The sequence below is a fragment of the Aptenodytes patagonicus genome, chromosome 4, assembly GCF_965638725.1.
Source record: "Aptenodytes patagonicus chromosome 4, bAptPat1.pri.cur, whole genome shotgun sequence".
NCBI classification, from domain to species: domain Eukaryota; kingdom Metazoa; phylum Chordata; class Aves; order Sphenisciformes; family Spheniscidae; genus Aptenodytes; species Aptenodytes patagonicus.
The window spans coordinates 27,277,878-27,298,928 of NC_134952.1; the positions used below are offsets into that span (position 1 = coordinate 27,277,878).

A 21,051-nucleotide genomic window follows, 5' to 3' on the forward strand; every position below is an offset into this window, starting at 1 on the left:
ATAAACGCAAGGGTTGGAGATCTCAGAGCCATGAAGACCCCACGCAATGCTCTCCTCCCACCCAGATAGAGTGGCAGTGAGGAGCCCTGGCCATGCCCAAAATCTCGGACCTCCAGGATGGGTACCACCAGGGCTCACTGCACAACTCCCCAGTCGGGAGGGCTTCCCTTCACCCATGCTGGCACATAGGGACAACAAGGAATGAAAGATTACACTAAAAAGACTGGAAAGATCTACTGCAAGGGAAAGCACCACGTGCCTCTGGAGCATATGGCCCAAGCAGGCTAGGGCAACACCTCCACTGAAGGGATGTTTAAAACCAGATGAGACAATCACAAGAGAGCCGAGAGACCACCAATCCTTACTTTCTGAGGTTTCTTCTTCTCGCCTACTCCTAAATGTGGGTTCTCACATCTACTCCATGGCCTCAGAAGGGCTAGATACAGCCCCCTGGGAATCTCTCGGGTTTTCAGTCAACCACCACTGACATAAATGCACTGGATGCATTTTCTGCTTGTGGGAAACTACATCTCGGTCCCCAGCATGGCAGAAGGGTGCAAGGGGTTTCGGGAAGCAGCAAGCGTTACTTGTTTTCCTTCAGTACTTCCAACTCCACCTACTGCTGTAGCACCCAAGTTATTTGGCAAGTAAGGTAACTCCCGTAGCTTGACCTGGCACAGTAAGAGGTAAATGCTTGTTAATCAGCACCACAGTAACTCAAGCAACTCTTGGGAAGGAGATGGGAAAGACACAGGTGTTTACAATGCAAAACACTGAACTGCTCTTGACCCTGCCTCAAAAAGGAACATTCAGTTCATTTACTCAACTTTTATTTCACCTCTTATTTTATTACCCTTCAAACATCGTTGGAGACATACGAACTTGCCTAGGGATGGCACATCACTCAAATCTACAAGGCTGGAGCCCCTGAGAACAACTAGAAAATTTGCCCCTAAACGAGTAAGTCTGGAGGTATTTGCACCAGTTGTGATTTCTGCTTTTTTCTACACCAGCAGCATTGCTTTTTGCACCCCCATTTTCAGCCTTCCAGAAGGAGCTGCAGGGGAGCCTGAGAAACTGGCCTGTTTCACCACATCCAAAAGCCATCCTGGCACCCACGGCAACTCGACATCTTATTTCTTAGCTCTCTTCTGTTATATCAAATGATAGTCCATTTTGGAAAGAAACTGGAAACAATGAAATAATTTTCTCAGAGTGGAGGTAAATTCAGGATAGCCAATAATCCTAAAGGATGGATGTCCGTTAAGTTGCAATAGTTGGATGTTTTTAGAGTCCATGAATACTTATATATACAGGCATCTTAAAACCAGTGATCCAATCCAGTATGATGGTCCTACGTCCTAGTTGGTGCTCTCTGACAATAACCACATGGATGAGAAAGAAACACCTCTACCACTTCGATCTTGAAAGGCAATTTTGAGGTTTTCTAGGGCTTTCTGTTTATTTTTAACTCTTTTCTTATAGAGACTGATATCTGGACATCTGCTTTTCTGTAACTGTTTATAATACATTGGTTGCTAGTATGGTGAAGGTAGCGTAAAATTTAAAAAAGCCCTTTATTCTGCTTCAGAAGAGTGGTGAGCTCTGAGGGCTTTATTAATTGATATTTTTTAATTTTTTTTTTTTTTTAAATGAGGAAACCCCCCATACTTAGCAGGGGAAAGTTCCCCTTTATTTCCGTAGTGCAAACAAACCACAGCTCAGCTAATGCTTGGTTACTTAAATAAGCAAACTTGCTAACACTTCAAACCAGCTTAGAAAATCCCCCTTCCTGAGTGCTGAAAGAGCTCATACACCATACAGCGGCAATACACATGCTGGAAGAAAATTTTAAACACATTATTTAAAAAGAAACAAAACTTACGCTAGCTCTTAGCATCTTAGGCCACCCATATTTAATTAGACTACTTGGAATTACTCTAATTTAGTTTTCATTTAATATAAATTTTCTACCTACAGTTTCTCATTGCCAAACCTCAGGCAAGTACAAAGACAGAAGGAGCCAACAAGCTCAACATTAAGTTATTTATATAACTCCTACTGATAGTTTCTCCAGAAAGTGTTATCAGTGATGTCACACATATTATATCAAGTATCCTGAGAAATAATATTAACTCAAACAGCAATTTTAGTAAACTGAAAACTTTTTCATTTTGCATATGAAGAGGTGACTTCATGAAAATTTTCTCTCTTAACAGCAAAGGTTTGTTACATATCAAAAAGAAGATCAGAAGATCCATTGTATGTCACATAGTGGGGATTTCTGGTTGCAATTTTAAAAAACCCCTACATATTAAAATAAAAATCACTATTGTCACAATCATGCATGACTGACATGTAACGCAGCTGTGGATTTGGACCATGGTGGCCTCCAAACAGTATACAATCTCCGCACTGTAATAATGAAATCACTTAAAATACAAACAATATATGGCAAACTTCTTTAGCCCCACGTCACCCTTATGAATTGGATTGCACCCCCTCATCTTGACAAAGTTGTACCTTTATATACTGGCTTGGATATAAAAAAATTGACAAAGTCCATTAACTAGAGTAAATGAGATCTCTACAGTTTTAAAAATAGAGATGTGTTGTAAATCACAACAGAGCCAATGCAGAAGTCATCATTACTGTTCAAATAATTAATGAGCCCAGGCTTCCAAAACATGAAATGCCATGGTTTCAGCTTCTGAGTTACTGTATGGAACTGCTGCACAAAGGAAACAAAACACAGAAATTAAATGACCCAAGGTTTGGGAGGACTTTTTTTTAAAATAAAAGAATATAATCAAATGACTGGGGGCGGAGGGGGTGACACTCACAAAGATTTGAATTTTGTGAGTGAATTCAAATTCAACTTGAATTTGAAAAGTAAAAATTTTTGCTGAACCTAAAAATTATTGCTCAGAAAAGTTTGTTTGTTGTGTGTAGGCAGCTATCAGTAGTTTAGCATCTCCATGTACTTCTCAAAATGTGTACCCACTGATTAGCGAAGAGCAATTATTTCTAAACTAGCAGAAGGTGCAATTACCATATTTTTAGGACCTTGATCTATAGCATTCGCTGGTGCCTTTCCTCAAGCAGCAATAAAGCTGCCAGGACGGAGCAGGAGGCTGCCAAGCATTCCCAAGTAGACAAGGAGCTGCACGCAAGCCCAGCACTTGTGTTTCAATGCAATCCACTTCCCCACTGAAAGCACCGCTAAATCGCCTCTCTCCTTCCAGCCACCAGCTGAGAGGAGTTAAGCAATGCATTTCTAAAACAGTGGCTGTGAGCAGCCTTTACTTGCATACCTGTTTCGTCTGGTGAGCTCGGCGAGGCACTGTCCTGGGACAGCGTAGTCCAGCTGGAGTCCTCATCGCTTGGGGCCAGGTTTTGAATCCTGTGGAGGGCACAATCTGTTTTGGCCCCAGTTTTTGGGTGGTCTTTCTTAGTCTCAGGGCTTGATGACACTGTGGCAACTTGGCCATCCTCTGGGCTTGACAGCTTGTTTTGTTTCCTGGGCAGGACTTCCCCATTGACAATAACGGTAGAAGCCTGGCTGTTGCTTTGTGCAGATTTATCTTCCATTACAACAAAACTCTGCTCTAGCTCTCTAGCAGATGTCTCTAGATCCGCATAGTAATTCAGGAAGCTCTTGGTCCTCCTTGGCTGCGAGGGTAATATTTCACAGCCAGAAGAATCCTGCGGGATCGGCTCTTTGCCTTCAAACTTCTCAGAAGTTACGTTTATGCCCGCAGTGGTACTGAGGTTTTTGTTGGGATCCTGCTGTCCCTGCTCGGCTGCTTTCCTGAGCTGGTTTTCTCCATTCTTCACCAGCTTTATATTGGCAGAGCTGTTCCCCAGAAGGGGCTGCGCTGCTGGATCGGAAAGACCCATGGCTGTCTGAATGTTAGTCAGTGCGTATTTCTTCCTGCATTTCGGAGGAGTGCTGTTCTTGGTCTCTGTGTGCCTAATTTCCGCATTCAGAAGTTCATTATGAGAGGAGCGCAGGTTAAGGGTGTTTGGCGGGGTGGCGGGGTTGTTGCGGTTCACAACATCCGTCGTGCTGCTGCTTGCCATAAACACTGCCAATGCGTCCACACCAGAATCGACTAGAAAAGTAGAAGAAACACTCGTGAAACACACTCATTATGTACACTGTTTTGCCAGGTCTTCTGGTAAAGGGATGCGGCACTTCACATAATTGTTTTATAGTAGGAAAATTACCACAACCTAAGTAGGTAAGAGAATAGACAAAAGCTTAGCTTATTAAATAAGGAAAAACAGAGGCAGAAAAATACAGATAGATCATCAGGACCACAAAGTTGAGAAAAAGCAGAAAGCTTGACCCTATACAAGGCAGTTTTAAGGCAGTTTTTTCATGTCTAATTCTGTTGCAGGCAGGCTTGGGGACAGTAGAGGTGCCCTTTGCAAATGCCTAGGAGTCCAGAAGTCATCCTTACCATCATTTCATTTTAGTATTTCACCCCTACCTCCAATGAGGAGGAGGGGAAGAACTCCTTGAGTGCTCATCACTAGGAAGCAGAAAATTTGAGAAATTTCTAAGCAGACCACAGGCAGATGCTGGTCCTTTTTCATCTAGGGTAGAACTCAAGTACTGTTAAATTTAAGCCTTACTGGCCAGTCAGCTGTTGCCTCTTAACACCTGCATTTTCTCTGCTCTTTGTCTTTTTTTTTTTTTTTTTCCTTATTTGTTTTTGGAAGGGGGAAGTAGAGGGTCAGAAGGCAGGGAATACAAGGAGTATTTCACAATACTGTATTTGATTTTGGGGGGCGGGGGAATCCCTTGACAAAATATCCTGCTCCAATTCAATCAACTTTTAAAAAGGGCTGCTCCAGAAATGAAGATGGCTTACTGTTTCTACAGCTCACAAAGTTCAAACTTAAGGATAAAACGTACATCCTAGCACAGGGTATACACATTCCACAGTTAAATAAAAATCATTCTTTTGTCTACTTATAGACAAGTTGCTGATTTTTATTAGCCAGGGGCACAGCTCGCATTTTGAAAAATAATTAAGTTTGTTGAGGGAACAGATTTTTAGACTATGAAAAAAATGATCAGAAGTATATTTTTTAAAAACTATCATTTGTTCCTGTATTGCCTATTTATGACTCCCACTAATCTGCACAAATATTCCATGAACACCTCAATTTACATACTGTAGTAGTCACTGTTGTTTGACACCTGGGAACCAAATTAGAGGCCAATTAATAAATCACTCCCACCTGCCACAGCATGAAACAGCCTTTCTGTTGTTCCTAATTCTCAGATCACAGACTGCTTATATTGCACATAAAAACGTATGGGGCTTATCCAGGAATGAAAAGCTATAATTTGAGCTAGCCGATGACAGATCATTCCAGCTGAGTTGTGCTGCATCCTTGTATAGTTGATATATGACAGAACTGACTGCTGTACAGATTTACAAGAGATTAAATATATGGGTTTTAAAAGAACATATACATAAACGGAGTGAAAAGGAGCACTTCACAATGTTACCTAAACGCAGACATAGTTGCTAGTGTTCCCTTCTCTCTGATGTGCTGTCAAAGCTACACACTTCCAACCATCACTCTGGTTCATTTAAAATCAAGCAGACCAAGTATACTCTTTGTTCCCTGAATCACCCACCTAGAACACCTTCGAAAACTTGTTCAAAACAGAATTTAAACTAAATTTTACAAATTTTCATGTCTGCCATTTCCTCAAGCACCAGTCAGTCAGTCTAGACCAACTGCAAATTCTTCAGAAGACAGATCACCCCACGCACACTGTGCAAAAACCATCAGCTTAGGTAACAGTTAACAAACATCCTATAGATAATTTCAGCTTTAGCCACAAAAGACTTCTAAAACACAACCATCACATAATTTAAAGAACTTTGTAAATGTACATCTTAAATCAATAAATGTTGCTTTCTTCATCTTGCCTAAAAACAACCAAGTCTAATGCAAACAAGGTCACATTTGATCCAACATAGTGTTACGAAAGCACAGGTTTTCATCTAAAAACACGAAATGGCCTGTGTTTATGGACTGGCTGCTTTATATTTTTTCTGAATCAGTTAAAAGTCTGACAATCTAGAAGTCGCATAAAAAAAATAAATAAATAGGGCAGGATAATTTTGACTCACTGCCTGACCTTTAGAACTTACGGAATTGCACAGTGTCTATGGATTTCACTAGCTTATATTTTACTTTATGCTTCAGCAAATTAAAACAAACATTTATTTTTTTCATCAATAAATACAACTGCCGCAATCTGGAACAAGACTGAAATTTATTCGTGTTCTTTGTTACAAGTGAGCTGCTTCATGCAATGTTTGCCACTACTTTTACCACTGAACAAATTTCTTAAAAAATAATCTTTGTAGATAAAGCTTAAATATCTGCCTGCCAGATTATCTTTAGCTAGTGTCCTGCCGTTAGCATTTCACTTATCAAAAATATTGTAAGAATAAGCACACAGAAACATGGAAACAAAATGTATTATGTTTTACTAATCTGCTTGATAAACGCTCCCCCATGGATTTATGACTAACATTGGCACATCGATCAATGACTGAGCCAAAGCCTCCAGAAGTCTTTGTGACCCAAGCTGTATTTGTAAGCAGGGTTGGTGTATGATCATAAGCAGAAAAAAGTCAAAATGAACCTTTCACTAGACACCACCTCCCGTCCTGACCCCCTTTCAAATGATCCGTTCATCAAATCAATGAACTTGCAAACAGTACCAGGAGGCACGCACAGAGAGGAGCAGGCTGTCCTCTCAAAGGACAGGCGCCTGCTCACTGGCCATCACCCTGCACTCCCAGCCAGGTGCTGGGATACACGCAGCCGGCATCTCTCCACTCTCGGAAACAGCTATAAAGGTGGGAAAAAGGGAAGCAACAAAAGAGGCAAAAAGAGAATAAGAAATACAGATAGGAAGGGGCAGGTCTTGCATCTCAAGGGCAGAAGTTCTACCAGACCAGGACTAACTAAAGTGCAGGAAAACGTCTGAATGCAAGGAAATGCTTAAATGCACTGAAAAAAACCCTAGACTGCCTAGTAGAACAGCATAAGGAAGAAGAGCCTGTCCCTTCTTCTTTATACAGGAAACGGTGATGCCCAAAACATGTGACTTTTCCCAGAGGAAGCACATCCCAACTTTCTAATTAAAAACTTCAAGGAAATGCAACTTCTTCCTGTGCCTGTAATTCCAAGGCCAAAATTCCAATCGCTGACTTCTCTTATCTTTTATTTTGTCTCTCCTACCGACCCTGCCTCCCTTGCAGCAGGGGTACCTAACACACACTGGTGCCGAGTTGCTTACCAGCTAACCAACACCCCATGCCAGGGGTCCTGCACCCAGGCACCCCGCCGCAGGCAGACCCTGTCCCCCCCTGCTTGGGCAGCTCCTCGTGCTGCCTGGCAACCGGCAAGGACAACGCTACTGGTACAGGGCACCCTTTTTTCAACTCCTCTGCCTTCCGCTGAAAAGCAAACACAAATGGACAAGCAGACCAGAAATCATTGAGTTGATACGTATATCTCAGCTAAAGCAGGTGAACAGTGGTAAGTTGTAAGCGAGTAAAAATAGGGTATTATAATAAAAAATATTGGACTCTGGTGAAAAACTAAGAATAATTAGGATGTTATCATTACTGGAAATAACAACATTATTAAAATGTTGGTGCGTAAAGACAGCACTTAAGTAGGTAGAAGATCTGCCACAGCAATTCATTAATGATTTTAGCTTGCTTACTTTTTAAAACAAATCACAGTCTCAACTGCATACTTCTAACATTTAGAAACATACCTACAGATATAGATTAATATACTTTCACCACTATAATGTGTTTAACACAAAGCAGTCCCAATTTTCTAAGCATCATAATAATACAAACAGCATTATTACTTGAATGGCTTTTATTGATGTTTTTCAATCTTGTCATAAACCTTACAGAGCTAGAAGGAGAGAGAAAATGCCATTGCAAACAGAAAACAGTGCACGACCAATTTGTCTCTACCTCCAATAAGGCTTTTTTTGCATTGTATTGTCTATAGGAATAGTTTTTAAAAAAGGTGAAGAGAGAGTTTATTCAAAAAGGCACTGTTAAAAAGAAAAGAAAGTGCTTGCTCTTTTTCATGTATAAGTGCAAAATGAAAGCGAAATATGCGTCTGGGAAGAAGAAGGAAAAGAAGCGAAAAGTTTCACATATTTGCATAGCAGAATCTTTTAAAGGGCATCTGACCTGGAAGTACTTCTGACATGGCTCACGGGGCGTCAGCAATGCATCAGGAAATAGATTATAATTTGAAATCTGAAAAGAGGGATCATTTAAGAATTAAAACCAAAGGAAAACACAAAATAAAAAAATACCACATTTCAGAAGCTCCTGAGAGACGTTAAGCATTCTAAACAAACCCTGGAACGTAACAGTGAGGATCTTTTGAGCTTTCAATGATATTTGACAGTCATTAAAGTATGGGAGAGGCTAGTCTACAGCAATGAGAACAAGTAATTAAAAATAACTATGACATTTTTCTTAACGTACGCTTTACTAAGAGCACAAGTTCAACAATATTCTCCAGTTTTAATCAACATACCTCATGACATTAGAAAATCTGGGGTTTTCCCCAATTGCCAAACTACAGCTTACTCAGGAAACTACAGCAGCGTTCGTAAAAATAGACACAGCAGTAAGGCACGTTCACATGAGAATTTGCAGAATGAGATCCAGCATATGAAACTAAGAAGCATAGTCTGCAGGGTTGATCCCACAGGAGGGAATCATAAAAACCAAGCTAGGCAGCAAGCTTCTGTATGGGACCCTTTCCTGGCCATCTTCTCGTAAGTAAACCATTTTGCCTTAAAGTCTCTGGTTTGGATGTGAATGGCACGTACACTGGGAGCCAAGGTATTTCTATGCACTTATGACTATTTCTGCCCTTGTGTCTAGGAAACATAGGAAAGAAAGAATACAAACCTTTTCACACAGCAGATTTCCTTTCTGCAAGGGTATCTGTTGAGTACAAAATGTTTCATGATAAACTCACACCATGGGGCTACAGCCGCAGGTCCTGTGCATTTTGGCTCTAGTTAGTTTGGCTCTGCCTTAGCAGGTGAAGAGAACGCCTCTGTTACACAACGATTGCAACTCAAGACTAGCTAACTCCCTCTGCTTCAAAGGGCGAATCCCAATGTTAAAACATTAATTCTTAATTAAGTATCCTAACACACTGCCTTCTCACATCTACATTCTTCAACTAGGACCAGCTAAATAGTAATAGTTAAACAGATGTCAGCCGAAAGCATCCTAATGAAGTCTAGATTTACATTAAAGTAGCTGAAATGAGAATCGGGACTAGGTGGTTTCCTCACATCAAGTGTCATCACGCTCCTTTTTGCCTACGTATCTACACAAATGCCAGGGGATGTTAAACACCTTCAGAGGGGAAAAGGAAGGGGGACAAACACTTGAATGAAGTGCTGTGGTAGATAAGAGCAGCCAATGATCTTCCTACAGCCAGTGGTTTTCTTCTCACTGCTCCCTCCAGCAATGACATCTCTGCTGGACTGAGCTTGGAAGCTGGAGAGAGAAAGCTCAGCAAAACCAGGAAAACAAATTCTGATGGCGGGCAGAGCAGTTTTGGGAACACAAGAGCAGGAAAGGAGCGGGATTGCAAACAGCTTGTATGTGCGCTCTCAAACCTGTCTGCAGACTCCTCCACACAAATCTCAGAGATGCTGAGGATGGGAAGGACCTCTCAAGATCTTCTAGTTCAACCCCCCTGCCCAAGCAGGGAATCACTGCTGTCTTCTCCATGCCACCCCAGCTCTGTCCTTACATCACAACAAAATCACCTCTTCAACCTGCTTGCTAAATGCAGCTTCTCCCATTTCCAGCTATTTCTGCTTCACCTAGTCCTACTGAAATCACCATCCGGTAACCAGCTTTCTGTCCTGGCTCCTCCTTCCCCAAGAGGCACCCTGCCAGCCCCTGCTGCCACAATAATTACATTTTTCCTTTTAGAGCTAAACATGATGCCAACCGACTGCAACAGCCTAGCAGCAGTGCTGCCTCTGTTCTAGTGATGCTCTTATTAATGGAAATCCATAATGCTGATCTGTCTTTAAATAATGTTATTAAGGAAAAAACAACTTCAGATCCTGCAATGCCTTCTGGCACTCAAGTGGTATGCCTTCCCATTTGCCATTTTTTCCCCTCCCCCTTCCCACACAGCCAGTCAAATTCCTCATTCAGCAAAAATTTGGGAACAAGATGCCTCTCGGAATCAGATTTTAACAGCTACAAAGAAAAAAGAAAAAAAAATTAAAAAAACAGGCTAAATCCATTGCTCCTTTACTTACAATTTTATTAAGATAGATACATCTAGATAATCAGTGTATATTTGACTATCTGATTGAAATTCTATGTTGCAGACAACCTGGGTCATCTCTTGCTACTAGAGCATTCTTAAATCAAGTGATCACTTGGAGAAACAAAGAGCAATTCTTTCATTTACATAAGGCATACCATGACATGCAATCATGACTAATCCTGCATTTAGTAAGGGAAAAAACAAGATGGCATACTACATCTTTTCCAAATTCAATTTTTCCCCGTTTAATTAGATTTTCCCCCCTGTGCAGAATGGAACAGTCTGGCAGGCAAAAACAGTGTTGTCAAGCCAAGAAGATGGAGCATGTTTTATCTATCGGCTACTTGCAAGCACAGATAAGACCTGTCATCGGATCTATACATTCACAGTGACATTTTCTAAGTAAACCTCAGGCATTTTTTCTAATCCTGTTGTGTAAATTAAACTCCTCAGCCTTAACTTTTTTTTTAATCTATGTATAAATTATTCAATCTCTACAATAAAGATCACACCTCAGACTTATTTGTTAATTATGAACAACTCTACTTCAAATGCATGTGCTAATATAGGGCACAAGCATAAACTTCGTTTTCTGTTACACAGAGACACAAACTCAGAAATTATAACTTAAATTGCTGCAACTGAGATGACTAATAAAGCAAGGAGGACTTGGTCTTCCATATCCTGCAACTTCAATCTCAAGTGCCATCCAGAAATAACTCTTACCAAGTCTGACGGTAAACAACATGTAATCAAACCTGATCAGAATTACCAAAACCAAAGCATGACGCCGTATGAAAAAGAAAGCTAGGATAAGTTGTCTCAGGGAAAAAAAGGCAACCAAAATGCTTTGTAGGACAGGCAGCCTACCCATATGCTTAATGGAGTAATAGAAGGGAATTGATGGCCATGGATTTGGCACATAAAATGACTCAGACTGACTAGACTGAGTTCATACCAGGGATTTTTCAGCCCCACATAAATTTAACTTAGATCATTCAACTGCTCCTAAATCAGGAAGCAGAACCATTCAAAAGATGATCGATCCCTGAACAGGGTTAAAGAAACCCACAGGGTCCAGCACCAGCTTTCGAGCTGTTTGTAATGGCACTAGCCCAATACCAAGCTCTTCGATCAGGAGACACAGGCAGCAAAAGTAGGAAAGAGATTAAGCATAGGTCACAGCATTATTAACAGAAGGAGCAAAAATGTTAACTGAGCCCCTGTCAGATGCAATGGATGAGTTAAGTTCCAGCACAGATGCTGTGCTGGACAGGAGGGAAGGGGGGGGGGGGGGGGGGGGGGAAATGGTTATCATTAACCACCTCCCACACATCTGGTCTGTGAACCTCCTATTTGCAGCTTGCAAACACTTGACTGTTCCCGCAAAGCCTAGAAACAGCGCTGCATACTCCTGAGCACAATCTGCTTCCTCGAGAACAACTAACTGCATGCACATAAATACAGACATTTCAGCTTCTCTTTTTAAACTAATATAGTTTAACAATTAAAATTCTGATGGCCTGGCATCATGATTTCACCCGCTAAAACTGCATTTGCCCTCTGAATTACATATAATAAAATTATGGCTAGTTACATATTAAGCTTTTATCAAGGTTATCCAGAAATGTTTTTACCCTCAAATTACCCAGACTGGTAGCAATAGTTTTGGGCCACCTATTATCAATCACTGCCTCATAGCTGAGATCTTAAAATGCATTTGAAAGAGCATGGTACACCAAAATTGTTTTCTTGTTACTATAAGGTTGTACTTGGTGTCAAACTGAGCTCTGGAGATGAAAATCTGAAAATTAAATAAATGGGAAATAATCTTCCAGTAGACTCTACAACTCTGTATGAAAAGAAAGGAAGAATAAAAATATGTGTATATCAAAAGTATCTATATAAAGAATAAAAACCTCTAATTTCATTAATTCATGTTTGCAAATAATTTCAAATTGCTAACAGTAAGTTGAGACCTGTGAGCAAAAATAAAGAAGTCCAAGTCTTAGTAGCAGAACAGAGCATTAGACTGATTGCCAGGTTTTGCAAAACAAGACTATCAGGGCTCTCAAGGAGAGGAAATTAAGATTTTGCACATTGACAAGATTGGTTCTGTTCCACATACATTAAAAACGTGCTGTATCTCACCTAGGTAAGGCTATTATATGTGCACTTTTAACTACATCTGCTAAAACTGTCAAAGTTGACTCACATGTCCTACCCACATATCCCTTGCTCCCAGTAATGGAATAGGATGTATTTCAGAGCACAGGATGCATCAAACCAGAAAAGGTCTCCACATTTCTAGTCTGTTTTTCCATTAAAAGCTGAACTAAAATAAGGCTCGTTACACAAAGCTACATCTCAGCAAGGCTGAAAGTTGCCAAAGCTACATATTGTCTTCAACCAAACTGTAATGGGACAAATCAGAAATACTTCAAAACATCAAACAGTTTACAAACCAACTGCTGCAGTACTGCTTAAGCTGACAGAACGCTGAGAGTTGACTAAAATGGCCATACCCTACAGTAACTCTCCCAATATAATTATGGTACTAGAATATAGGAATAACTTCAATCTTGGCCTGCTGTAGCCAGTAAAGCTCCTTGAGAATGCTGTTGTACTAACACTGAGAAACTTCTAACCATAGTGCTCTTATACAAAACAAAACACATGCTCATAAATAAAATCAAAGTATCATATTTGCTTTATGGTCCTCATAAACTAAACAGATCTACCCATAATAAAGTGAAAAGAGAACCTAACAAAAAAGCAACTGCACTTACTGGCATTTATATTACACTGAAGTGTGGCTAAAAGTGGGCTCAGTTTCAACAAGACGCAAACTTGGCTGTAGAAGACATTGAACAAGTGGAAAAGAACAAGCTAGTAGTATTACTGGCCTGAATTTCCACAAGGAATCTTGAGTTCTTGACAAAATCCTCTACTCCTTTTTCTTGTCTACAAACTCATAGAGTTTCACAAGGCACTTTAACACCAAAGGAACTGGGGTTCCTGTGAAAGGGGACAAACACGTGACGCAAATCCAGTACCGTGGTGGTTCTCCATTAACATGCACAACCCCAAGCGGAGTTACCAGGAAACCTTCAGCTTCAGAGCACTCTACCTCTGGTTTCACCATGAAGAAGAAATGGACCTGTCAGGGTCCTGGGGTAGGGATACTATTTAACTATGCTAAGAAATAAAACCAGAAATGATGATACACATTCTTAAAGAAAGCTTTTTATCTGCAGGCTCTGAGTCAGCTCCTATCTGTGGAAACCAGCACATGTCTTGGGGCTTCACCAGGATCATCCAAGAGGCCTCAGTGAAGTTGTTGTGCAAGTCTCCACATAGCTTCCTAGGAAAGGTAGAAAGCTAAACAAGAGAGGCTTTAATGGGGAGAGCAACGTATGTGTCATTGGGTGCTTTTGTAAATTTTACTCCATGAATCGTCTGTATTCCCGCCTTTTCCTCAGCTAAGCAATGATTACATGGAGCTTTTCAGCAACTTTACAGAAAACTGTCCCCCTGAGCATGACCTGAGCAGTGCTAAAGCTTGAGTCTCGTTTACACCAAGATATCTTTCTCTGGAAAGAAAAGGTCAGGAGATACAGGGCAGGATTTTGCAGATGTAGAATTTCACTGGAATGCTTCTACCAAGAGTTGCACAGTGGATACACCCCTCCTTGGGGGTCAGGGTGCCTCTTTGGGTGAGTTTTCTGTTACTCTGGAAGCGGCTCCAAGCCAAGCCCACAGAGCCACTCCCCGGTACGTTTTCACACCAACTCACCTTGGGCTAACGATTGCAATGTAATTACTGCCACTGGCTGCAAGACTGGAAGTTTGGGGGTTTTTCTGGGGTTTGCTGTTATTTATAATGTCACCATTCTCGCATTTGTTTCCTTATTTCACTGCAACAAAGCCAAGACTTTCCAGCAGTTACACTAAGGAACAGCCCCCTTTGCAAGACCAGCAGCGGGGGACTGCCCCAGTGCAAAGAAGGTCACAGCTGGGCACTCCTTGGGAAGCTGAAGAGACAAAGGCAGAGCAGGAATTTGAGCATTCCTGGAGGGAAAATCAAACCCCAAGTTTATAAAATCAACCCTGCTCTCTCTACCCTCAAGTATACTAAATTATTTAGAAGAGCAGCTCTAGCATGGGAGACGATCAGGAAGAACCGAGACTCAAAGCCCTCCCCCTCCGCAATCCAGGGGAGTGCCTTCCCACAAGGGATATTTCCTTTCATCCTCATCCTTGATTTATGAACATTTCATCAAAATGGTATTTCCCAAAAAAAGTTTGCTGGGAGGGGGGGGGAAATCACCCTCTATCAGAAGTTTCTGAAACTCCAGTCAGCTCTAATAATTATATTGGCAGAATTATATCAATAAATCATTCCATATGAACCCTAGTCTGAGTCATTTTTAAATAAGAGATGATAATAGTTCAAAAAGAAATGAAAGTCCACCTCTGTCTGCCACAAATCAAGAGAGTGACTTAAGGGTGGGAGATTGTCACCGTCTTCTGTGGGCAGCGAGGGCTGGTCACGGAGCTCCAGGTGCAAGCGGGTCCCCTCCTCCCGGTGAATGCTGACATGCCTCCGCCCTGGTGCACTCCAAAGGTCAACAAGTGCCGAAAAATACCACCCACAAATTCCTGCATTTTCTCACTTCCGATGTCTTCTGAAAAAGAGGGGGCTTTTTTTTCTTTTAAAAGCACTCTCACAAAACTGTGCATTTTATTATTATTGTTTAAACCCTTCCTGAGCATTTAATGCCAGCAGAATGGCACTGGAATCAATTTCATTTTCTCCAAAACACTTTGCTCAGATTTCAGTATTGTGCAAAACTCTACAACTAACTAAAATAAATGAGTTATTGTGCTGGGGACAGGATATGCATGGACAACCCGTTAGAAAGTTTTTTCCAGACATACAAAACCCTTTTATTCTGTGCACAGAACAAAAATTTTTTAGCCACAGTATGAAAGGAAATTTAAGACTACCTAACAACACAAACAGTACCATGTCTTCAGGAGAGCTGCTGCAGCCAATGCAGAAAAGTGGGTTTTATGAGTAAATATTAGAAAAATATAAATATAAAGGAAGCTCAGGAGAAATTCATCAAAGAAGTCTGTTTACAAAACCTAGCTTCTCAGTAGCTGGAGACTGTACATCCTTAGTCCAAATTTTCACAAGCACAGAAAAGAAAAAATAAAAACCAACAAAACAGCACACGAGGGAGTGTTAAGTCAGGACAAGCAGTGCTAGACAGAGCCAAGGATACACCCAAGACTGCTTTGCTTATTGTCAGTAATCAAGGGAGATCACTGCTCTTTAATTACACTTTTTAAAAGTCTAAACTAGCACGCACCTGTTAAATTCGCAGCTTTCAATTTTAAACACCTTGCTGTTTCTTATATCTTCAGCACCTGTATTTGAAATATATTTCCTAGCACTGGGCTTCAAATAAGCTGTTCTATACTTAAATTGTTATGTGTTTCCTTGAATATAAAACCTTTTGCTATTCTCCTAAGACTACACAGTATTATATTCATTAAATTTATGAAATCATTCAACAAAACAGTCAATGTCATAAATGGATGAAACATTATCTCACCACCAAAGAAGCAATACAACTGCCATACTCCACACAGACCTAATTCTTCCCCTCACAGACTTTATTTAGGTATATACGTATGTACAGACAGAAGATAAAAGTTAGGGACTAAGGCTTAAGGCTGCACCAAGTCCTTTATGGTACAACATTAAGATTGCAACAACTGTGAATGTGAAATACAATAGCTGAGATGAGGCAATTACTCATTATTTATGCAAAAAAACCCCAAAAGCAAAGTGATGGATTTTACTAGCACTTTCATTGAGATCTAATCTGCTATCAGAGATTTCATTATGATCCGCATTTCCCAAAGACTGGGCAATTTCAATGCCATTATTGTTGGACACCCAAAGCACTTATTATGTTAGGCACCAGGAAGTTGCACAAATCATACAGTAACAAAACCAAAAACTAAAGCAAGTTTCCTGGCTTAGAAATCCTGACAGGTTAAGGAAAGGGAAAACTTGGCTAAACAAAAGCATAAAGCAATCACGAAGCAGATATTTTGATATCTCGGTCCTCAAACAGAGGGAGCTCTGGTGCCAGTTGATTCTGACGCAAGTTTCTGCCCAGGCAGATGATGGAAACGCCAGCATTTCCCCAAGCAAACAATTCCAGTTCTTCACTGTCTGCAACCGCTCAACTAGGCAACAGGAAAAACGTTCTAGGCTCTTCTAGTAAGAATTTAATGCCCTTTACTTGTTCTCGCTAAGTAGCAATGGGAAAGACTTGGTTACGTACATCTACACAAGATCATTTTAAAGCTCTGAGCTTCAAGCCTAGGCATGAGACATGGATATCATGCCCTGCAGTACGCCGAGAGGCCAGGTTTGAAGGCTAGTGTCTAGATTTATTGTCAAGTGATTCAAACAGATTGGTCCAATTCTGTACTCCAGCACTTGACCACCAGAGACCTGTCAAAACTGTAACCACCATTTATTTCCCCCGCTTCTAGTATAGACAATATCCCAACATTAATACCCAAGACAAACTCTTTGGAAAAGTAGTATCTAAATTGGCTCTAATGCACCATTTTAACACACATCTTCATGACATCTATGACCAGTCTGCAGCAGAGAGTAAACATGCTTTACTACTTCCTAGGATTTAGCGTTGGGGTTAGGGAAAATCCCACAAAGTCAAGTTCTGAATACAGGACCTCACCGTGTAGTTCCTCATATCTGATGGCAAAGCCACCCTAGAATTCCCTGTCCTGCCACAGCTGTGAGCTCTCACTGCAGTTTACTACTTGCATCAGCCAACGCAAGTATGTGTGGAGCTGGATGCCTGAAGTGATCGAGGCTTTTAAAGAAGTCTTTAAAGGAACAGAAAGAGCGGTACAGAAGTGAGAGCTTCTTAAGCTGGCTTTGATGCCAAGAAAAGCCACATGGGATCATGTTCCTCTGCTACAGCAGAAAGAAGAGTGAATACAAAAGTTAACCTACCACAGCTTCACCTCAGCAGCCTGAGGGATCAACAGGAATTGCATGAGGACCGACAGCAGCCCTCTGGAGTCGGGGCGCTACCCCACACAGCTCTCCAGGGAAGGTCACGTCAGCTCATTTCACACAGCCTGCACTGTGGTGGCTGCCATCTGCACGAGCATGAGATGTCTGCTTACTCAATGGAAGGTGCAGGTGATAAATTTTAGGAGTTGCCTTTGCACTTTTACAGAAGACAACCGTCAATAAAAGATAATGTAATATAATCCAATAGGATACAACTCAGAGGAAAAAATGACGTGAATAGTATTGAACTCAAGCATATAAATAATCTTAACTGGAGGCATTAGTTGCAGTTGTAAGCAATTAAAGCTATAGTGCACAGTAACATTTTAGGATAAGCTCAAGTAGTTTGTTAATTTGAAGGTATCTGGTACTAAAAACTTGGGATGGGAGTGAAGAGGAATAGCAGCTAAACTTCTGAACCCTATAATAAATGAAGTTGGAGATCCTGAACACAAAACACAGCACACTGCAGTAGACTTGGTCAAGTCACACCACAAGCTGCTTTTAGCTACTTTTAAAAATTCTAGAAAACACTTTTGCAGTTTAAATATACCTACCATTTGGGTACACACACAGGAGAGCTGGCATTGATTAGAATATGTCATCATCCTTTATAAATACTATTTCAAAATTTATAAACTTAGCAGCCTTCAAAGGTAATAAAGTGACAAATAAATTAGACCAATTGCATACATACATGAGCTGCTTGGCCGATAGTGAGCCCCTGGGTACCGCCTGCCCATAGTGCCAGTCAGCACATTACCGCACGCTGTCAGCTGCTTTCAAAGTACAGATCGAAACGCTTAGCTGAGGGAGAAGAAAAAAAAAAAGTGAAGATTTAGTACAACAGCTGTATCTTTTTCATTAAAATGCTAATGACCCTTACAAATTTCAGGATAACTACATCTATAAATTATTCATAGTCATGTTGTCAGAGGAGATGAACTGTTGTGCTATACATGCAGCACGAATTTATTATTAGTGGTTGGCCTCCATTAATAAGCTCACATAAATTTTAAGGCACAAAGTCATCTCAGGTCATACAGTGGCTTCTTTTGGCCCATGATACAGACTGAACAACAAACACTGCAAGAAAGAGTTTGCTTCTGACTTTAAATACAGTTAGCCAGTAGGTGAGATTTAATAACAATGTCATCTTAAATTCTGTGAAGCAATCCTTAAGCAACAAGTTTATGAACAGTTTGCTATAGAAGCAAAACTTAACCGTGCTACATAACACTGATTGCTTTGAATCTGTCCCTAAAAAACAAAGTGTCAGGAATGCAGGCTATTTACTAGTGTGTCAGTTTTCTTGAAGTATCAAAAACCCAAGCAAACAAGAAATGCATGGCACATCTTACGGTCAGTTTTGAATAACAAATCACAAATCCAAAATCTTAATTGAAATGCTACTGAACCTGTCAAATAACTAGCATAAAATCTTTTAGTCTAAAAACAAGTCCCATTTTTTTCTTTCTTCGGTGTAAGATTTTGTACTAAAATACAGCTTTCAGCTGATTTTCAGCTTTACCTTTTTCTTAGTCTATCTGAATAGCCTTCATGTTCCCAGATGTCTTCCAATACACATTGCATGTCAACCACGCAATTTATAAAGATAAATTTCCTTTTATTTCATTCTCTGCCTTGCTGGAAGGACCAAAAAAGCAACGAATTCTGGGGAGTGTTTTTCCTCACTCATTAAGGATTTTTACTGTCTCAGGCTGCAGCTACAAGTGCAAGCTTGTTCTATCCAGGAAACGGAGAGAAATATCAGCACATAGGTGAAATAGCACTGCACTGAAACAGCGAAATTTCCACAAATCTTCAGATACATCAGTTCCCTGATTGAGCAGAACACCAGTTTACTCCTGAATTAGATAACCCTTTTATATACATCAGCATCCATGCAATTTTCCAGTGAGCTGGTCTGGGAGCCAACACAGCTGAAAACTCCATATAAAGATGTATTTTCAGCTGGATTAGGCTCCTGAACTGGCTCACGGTGGTTGCACTAGTATTGGTAGCTAGTAAGGGCAAGTGGAGAGAACAGGACCATGGCAGCCTGTGCTTAAAATGTAATCACATAACATTGCTACAGCCTCTGTGGATTACTTCTGAAATACAGACACCTACAAGGCTGCATATCTGACAGTGCAAAAAACAGGTAAAGATCTCTATTATTTCCCAAATCAGTGCTGACAAAGCGTGTCCTGTTCAACTCTCCCCAGTGGCGAAAGTTCAGTGAATCAATGAGACGGTACTCTCTTGCAACAAAAAGGAGAATTCTGGCTGTTAAGATGAAAAGTGAATAGTAAACAGTAAAATTAACATTCAGTCAAAAACCCCTGCATTTCTTTTGCAGGGCAGTATGGGACAATTCCTTGCCATGGGCCAAACAGACCTTTTCAAACTTCTGTGGTGGCCTACTAATTCAACACATCATAATGTTGTGCAAGGAAAAAAGTTGCAGATGGCTGCTTCCCCTTTCCTGATCTATAAGAATAAAAAAAACCCATAACATATTTATTAATAGAAAAAATTGTCTCCCCTCACTCCAAATTCATTAACATTTTTACTCCCCTCAAATACCTATGCACCAAGTTCATAATTCATAGGAGAATACAACAGAACAGTCCTTAGCTGTGCAAGGATTAAAAAAAATTTACTGAGGGGAAACAAAAATTGTAACTGGATGACAGTAGTTACAATTATTTTCCCTAGCTTGTGAAAGAATTTTATCAGTATCATAGAATCGTAGAATCATTAAGGTTGGAAAAGACCTCTAAGATCATCGAGTCCAACCGTCAACCCAACACCACCATGCCCACTAAACCATGTCCCTAAGTGCCTCATCTACTCGTCTTTTAAAAACTTCCAGGGATGGTGACTCAACCACTTCCCTGGGCAGCCTGTTCCAATGTTTAACCACTCTTTCAGTAAAGAAATTTTTCCTCACATCCAATCTAAACCTCCCCTGCCGCAACTTGAGGCCATTTCCTCTCGTCCTATCGCTTGTTACTTGGGAGAAGAGACCGACACCCACCTCGCTACAACCTCCTTTCAGGTAGTTGTAGAGAGCGATGAGGTCTCCCCTCAGCCTCCTTTTCTCCAGGCTAAACAGTCCAAGTTCCCTCAGCCCCTCCTCATAAGACTTGTTCTCCAGACCCCTCACCAGCTTCGTTGCCCTTCTCTGGACATGCTCCAGCACCTATGTATGTATGGAGCTGCAAGATTATTCATTTTTCATAAATGCATTCTTGTCTTTTTAGACAGTATACACTTTTCTAAAGCGGTAACACTCACTAAATTATATCACACGTCTACACTTGAGACACGCTATTCCTTCCCTACATAGCAGCACAGCATTAGAGGGGGCCTTCTGCGCCATACCATAATTAAAAAAACCTAACAAATTAAAAATCCCAAACCCCACAATTATGCTCTCGAACAGCTGAATTAAAGTAGAGTACAGTTTTCCTAAAGAAGTGTGCCCACCATGGGAATAAACCACTCTTAGGAGAGGC

The 21,051-nt window shown here is 40.7% G+C and overlaps 1 protein-coding gene across 10 annotated transcripts in view; it reads right to left on the minus strand.

The window, feature by feature from the left end:
* Positions 1–21,051, minus strand: part of APBB2 (amyloid beta precursor protein binding family B member 2) — a 199,164-nt gene that overhangs the window by 103,004 nt on the left and 75,109 nt on the right. For 5 of the 10 annotated variants that reach the window (XM_076336161.1, XM_076336158.1, XM_076336160.1 and 2 more), the window contains exons 4-6: positions 18,225–18,334; positions 8,265–8,333; positions 3,315–4,115 (exon numbers count right to left, since the gene is read on the minus strand). In XM_076336161.1, the coding sequence (XP_076192276.1) occupies positions 3,315–4,115; positions 8,265–8,283 (820 nt within the window). In that variant the 5' untranslated portion in view covers positions 8,284–8,333; positions 18,225–18,334. The remainder of the gene's footprint in view (positions 1–3,314; positions 4,116–8,264; positions 8,334–18,224; positions 18,335–21,051) is intronic. The other 5 variants (XM_076336153.1, XM_076336159.1, XM_076336154.1 and 2 more) reach the window with 1 other exon arrangement.